We start from the raw sequence: 5,623 nt of genomic DNA, 5'->3' as shown, positions 1-5,623 counted from the left end.
AAAACATGTATTAAATATCTTATAAATATCATATATCTTTGTTTTGCATCAGTTGCCCCCCCCCCCCCCCCAAGGCTGAAAGTATAGGTACACCATATGGAGAACGGAACGAGGCCATAGAGGCATATAGATAATCCTACACATAGGCTATCCACATTAAGAAGGGCATAATGGATTAACATTTGCATTAAATCCTTTCAACAGTGAGTGAGACAGAATATATTGTCAACTCTACGTGGGTATCTAGCAACGTCCCTTGAGATTATAACGCGGATTTGTTGCAAAATATAAACTGGGTGATTAAATCCCTTAATGCTGATTGGCTGACTGCCGTGGTATATCAGACTGTATACCATGGGTATGACAAAACATTTATTTTTTACTTCTCTAACAACGTTGGTAACCAGTTTATGATAGCAATAAGGCACCTCAGGGGTTTGTGGTACATGGCCAATATACCACAGCTAAAGGCTGTATAAAGGCACTCCACGTTGCGTCAAACTTAAGAACAGCCCTGAGCCTTGGTATATGGTCATATACCACACCCCCTCGGGCCTTATTGCTATTATATAACAGCTAATAATAATCATAATAATAGCTCCAAAACACTGAAATAAAGAGATTATGTATAACAATAGGTATATAGCCAATCACCTCCACGAGTCAATTATATGAAACGCAAAATACACATCCTAGAGCCTCTAGAGTTGACACGCTGGTAACTTTTGTTAAAAAATATATATTTTACGTTGCATATATTTTTATAGAGTGTTCAAAGATACCACAACTATCGTCAAAGCCAGAGGTCAAATAAATTGATCAATTCACTTTTTTAAATGTTCGGAATCACTCGATCTGTGACTGTTCTGGTAAACCGTACAGCCTGATCAATCAATTTGGGATCCTCGGGACGTCCATATCCTAAATCCTAACACTAACCTTAACTCAATAACCCGTACCTTAACCCCTACCTAAATACCATTTTAAATGTCAACTTCAATTTGGGGTACGGACTTCCCAAGGATCGCCTATAGCACGGACCCAATCGAAACGCAGACAGAGTTGTTTTCGTTTTACCGAAGTGCAGCCTACTTTCAGGAGAAAATAGGGGTTTCTTCGTTTTCACTGCAATTGCACAGCAGGTGTTGTTTTTATTCGCGAAGTACCTGCTGCTTACCCGAACAGGTAAGGACATGTAGTAAAACATCTAAACATGAAACATGTATGAAGCATGCACAAACTAAGTTACTGAGCACCAATAGTTTTTTGTTTTGCCAGGAATGGCGCTTTGACGATGGCGAAAACACCAGAGAGCAGCGGTATGGATTTAGGATATGTTTCCCATAGCTGCAGTTCACGAGCTCTGAAAGTTACAACATCAACAACAACAACATCATCATCATCACCACCACCATCATCTTCCCTCAGCAGCAGTGCTCACCTTCAGCTAGAGGCAGCATCACCACCACCCCTCCAAGTTCTCCAGTTGAAGAGGCATCATAAGCAGTACTATAGCCATGGCCACGATCTGTTACATAAGAAGAACCCTCTAGATAATACAGTGAGAGATTTGTCATCATCCTGTGTCTATGAGGTACCTGACTCTGGTGGTGTTTCCCAGGACCCGACTGCCTCTGCATCTGCCATGGCCTTAGCCGTCACTACCACAGTTTGCTCTGGTGTTGAGGCTAGAGATGTATGGAAGTCTGGATACCTGAGAAAGATGAAGCACAGCCACAAGAGATTTTTTGTCTTGAGAGGGCCAAGTGACACAGGCCCCAGCCGTTTGGAGTACTATGATAGTGAGAAGAAATTTAGAAATGGAAGGAAATCCGTTTGTAAATCTCCCAGTGCTGTGGGTTCTCCAAAGAAGGTGATTTATCTGTATCAATGTTTTACTGTTAGTAAAAGGGTAGATTCTAAACACAAGCACCTGATAGCCCTGTACACTAAGGATGAGCACTTTGTCATGATAGCGGAGAATGAGGAGGAGCAAGAGGATTGGTACCTGGCTCTGAGTGATCTGGTGATCCAGGAGAAAAAGGAGTACCAGGACGCTGAGGAGTTGGATGATGGATACTGGACCGTCTCTCCTGGAGCCATCTTCAAGGAGGTGTGGCAGGTGATTGTAAAGCCCAAAGGTTTAGGACAAACCAAGAACCTGATAGGTGTGTGCCGGCTGTGTCTCTCTGCCAAGACCATTCACCTGGTGAAGATGTGTTCTGAGATGACGTCTGTGAACCTGCCTCTGATGAATGTGCGTCGCTGTGGTCACTCCGAGAGCTTCTTCTTTATGGAGGTGGGCCGCTCGTCCTCCACTGGGCCCGGGGAGATCTGGATGCAGGTAGAATCAGGCGACCCTGTGGTGGCTCAGAACATGCATGAGACAATCCTGGAGGCCATGAGAGCCCTGAGGGCCATCCCTGATTTCAGGCCTCGAAGCAAGAGTCAGTCATTCCCATCAAACCCCTGTGCCGTAGTCACCACACGACGTCAACACCATGGCAACCTCCCACCCAGCCTGACTGGGTTACAGCGCTCTATAAGGGTGGAAACTGTTGTGAGCAAAGCGTCCCCACAGAAAGATAAAGGAGATGGAGGCCACAGCCCCAATCAAACTTCTAGCTATGAAGAGGGGACAATGAACCAACTGATCAGCCCAGGGACTGGCACCTTGGCTCTCCGTAATGTCTGCATCAGTAAAAGCCTTGAAGAGAGCCTCAGTCACTGTGCATGCATCTCCACCACCATCAGTGTATCCAGCAGCAGTGGCAATGACTCTGATACACACCCCTGGACCTCTGACACTTCAGTATTTGGTTCTACCAGCGACAGAGGCTCTGATACACACCCCTGGACCTCTGACACTTCAGTCTTTGGTTCTACCAGCGACAGAGGCTCTGATACACACCCCTGGACCTCTGACACTTCAGTCTTTGGTTCTACCAGCGACAGAGGCTCTGATACACACCCCTGGACCTCTGACACTTCTGTCTTTGGTTCTACCAGCGACAGAGGCTCTGATACACACCCCTGGACCTCTGACACTTCAGTCTTTGGTTCTACCAGCGACAGAGGCTCTGATACACACCCCTGGACCTCTGACACTTCAGTATTTGGTTCTTCCAGCGACAGAGGCTCTGTCTGCGCTGAGGATTTGTGCTCCAACCCATGTGTCTTTCAGCTGTCCAGGAGTAACACCCCTGACTCACTGTTTAACACCACACTCATTGACGAGAACAGCTTGACTGACTACGTGGCCATGGATTTGCAGGTAACGGCTGTGGCCGGGGCTAATCAAGGAGATAGCTGTGATGTGGAAACGTCTAAGCCTGAACATTCCAGACAATACCACCAAACCACCTCATGCACTCCAAAATGCGAAAAATACCTCTCATCCAAGCCCCCCTTCCTCCATATCTATAATCAGAGTAAACTCCCAGTGGGGGAAAGTTATATGCCAATGACTTGTGGACCAGGTCCTCATTATACAGATGACATCCCTTCAGATTACAATGTGACCCCCACTCTTCTTCAAACACCCAGTGCTACCATGTTGCCCTCAGACCAGCTGGGGCCCCAGGGCTACATGATGATGCTTCCACGTAGCTGTTCACCAGCAAAGGACAGCCTCAGTGATGTTGATCATTTAGTGTATGATGAATACATGTACATGTCTCTCGGGAGCCACATGGATGGTCATATACATGGCTCACCGGGGGCTCTTAAGTCCTACAGCTCCGATTCCTCTCTACCAAGCTCTAACCAGCCTCCTTCACAGAGGAACTGTGAACATGATGACTGTATCTTCACGTGTCATCCTGCAGCTCATCACTGCTCTGCAGTTGAATGGAACAGTAGAAACCCTCTCTGTAGCTCACCTCGTCACTCTGCTCATCCAAGCAGTGATGTGCTGCTGAACCTATCAGATGTGCCTGTGTTGAATGTCACTGGTTTGTCCTTGGACCAGCATGGGGTTGAAGATAGTGACCTGCCCACTCAAACTGAGTCTATCCAGATTTCAACAGATCGTCTCAACTACATTGCTCTCTACCTGAGGGATGATCAGTGTGCCACCTGTGATGTCCCTTTGCCTACCGATGAGGTCACTTCTCCACTTCCTGCACGTACCAGTCCCAGAGGGAGTGGGTCTGGACCCGGACTCTACACTGGCATAGACCTCCCCACATCAGCAGGACAGACTGCTGCCACCAGACGTTGGCTGTGTTCTTGTCTCCCCTTGTGTATCAATACTGATGACAGTGAGTAAGAGGACAGTTTAAAAAGTGTCAGTGCTGCTTTTGAATCGATACATTATTGAATGAACCAGATTGTGAATACTCTGCCTTGTTGTTTATACGATGATAATGATCAAATAAACAAGTTATTTGTACTCAGTAGAATTGTTCATATAAAAAAATGTCTGTCATGTTTCTTTACTTTTGGTGGTTGTTGCTAGTCTGGGTACCAGTTCCACACCTTGTACTCCCTTGCATATGGCACAGAGTACAACAAGTGGGATGTTATCTTAAATGACTGGTACCCAGACTAGGTTGTTTTTTTTTACACTTGGAGAACATGTTCTCATAGCCCCTTGCAAAGAAGTTTGTTTTTGGCAATTCCAGGGAAATGGAATTATGCCGAGACTCAGATCTTTCACTTTTAAATGTATTCCAAACCAAATCAATTGATTTCAAAGTTGAACAAACCATATAACTCAATGCACAATGACTACTTTTAACAATTTACGCAGAAAGTTATACAAATGTACTTGAAGAACAAACAGTTAAGTGTTAAGGTCAGTAACAGAATGACAGCACCAATGGCACAAACTGTCATTCTCTTAGAAAATGTTTTATCTGCACTGTTCAAGTAAATGTTGTCATTTGTTAAAAGTATTTCTTGTTCATAATTGTATGGTTTGTTCAAGATTGAAATCAGATTTTTTTGGTGAAGTAAAGTTAAAGTTGTGAGTCTTCAGGCAATGTATTGGTTGTCAACTGGAAGAATGTACTTTTTGTTGTGTAGGCCTGAATTATTTGTATTTTTCATGAATCAAGAGAGGATGTTTGCATTTTCTTTTCACATTTTTCACAGGGCATTTACTGGATCGTTTTCTCTGTACCTGGACGGAAGTCAGCACGTTTGGGTTATGAACATTAAAAAATTGTGCCGCATTTTGTATTTAATTACCATGCCCTGGGCCCATATTCACAAAACATTTATTACGCAAAAACTTAAGCCTCTTAAGAAAAAACAAAATGTTATAACTGCAATTCCAGAACAATAGTTAAAGCTTTTTTCCAATAACCTTTTTGAGGAATAGCAACTTTTCTTAACTTTCTTAAATCTATAGTTAAGGAAAAAATGGCAGTTTAGAAATGTCTTAAAAGATTTTTTGAATCTGGGCCCTGGTGATTGCACCCTTTAATGCTTTTATACCATTAATGGATGTAATTATACCATTAAAATAAAGTGAATGCTGTTATCTACAGCTTGTCTTCATTTACTGAGCTGGTTGTACAACAGGTAATATTATAACCATCATAATGCCACTTCCACCACAGAGGTAATAGTTAATGTTCCTTCCTCAGGCTACCATCATCAGTACTTATAGTGGGGT

The 5,623-nt window shown here is 43.9% G+C and overlaps 1 protein-coding gene across 1 annotated transcript; it reads left to right on the top strand.

Moving 5' to 3' along the window:
* Positions 1–874: 874 nt before the first annotated feature.
* On the top strand, positions 875–5,488 carry LOC118384960 (insulin receptor substrate 1-like). Its single transcript, XM_035771684.2, has 2 exons — positions 875–1,185; positions 1,279–5,488. Exon 2 carries the CDS (start codon positions 1,295–1,297, stop codon positions 4,268–4,270), a length of 2,976 nt encoding a protein of 991 aa, XP_035627577.2. The 5' UTR covers positions 875–1,185; positions 1,279–1,294; the 3' UTR covers positions 4,271–5,488.
* The last annotated feature ends 135 nt before the right edge of the window (positions 5,489–5,623 follow it).

The sequence above is a fragment of the Oncorhynchus keta genome, chromosome 6 (assembly GCF_023373465.1).
Source record: "Oncorhynchus keta strain PuntledgeMale-10-30-2019 chromosome 6, Oket_V2, whole genome shotgun sequence".
Lineage (NCBI taxonomy): Eukaryota > Metazoa > Chordata > Actinopteri > Salmoniformes > Salmonidae > Oncorhynchus > Oncorhynchus keta.
Note: the sequence above shows the minus strand (reverse complement) of the source record. Positions and strands in the feature narration are given on the sequence as shown.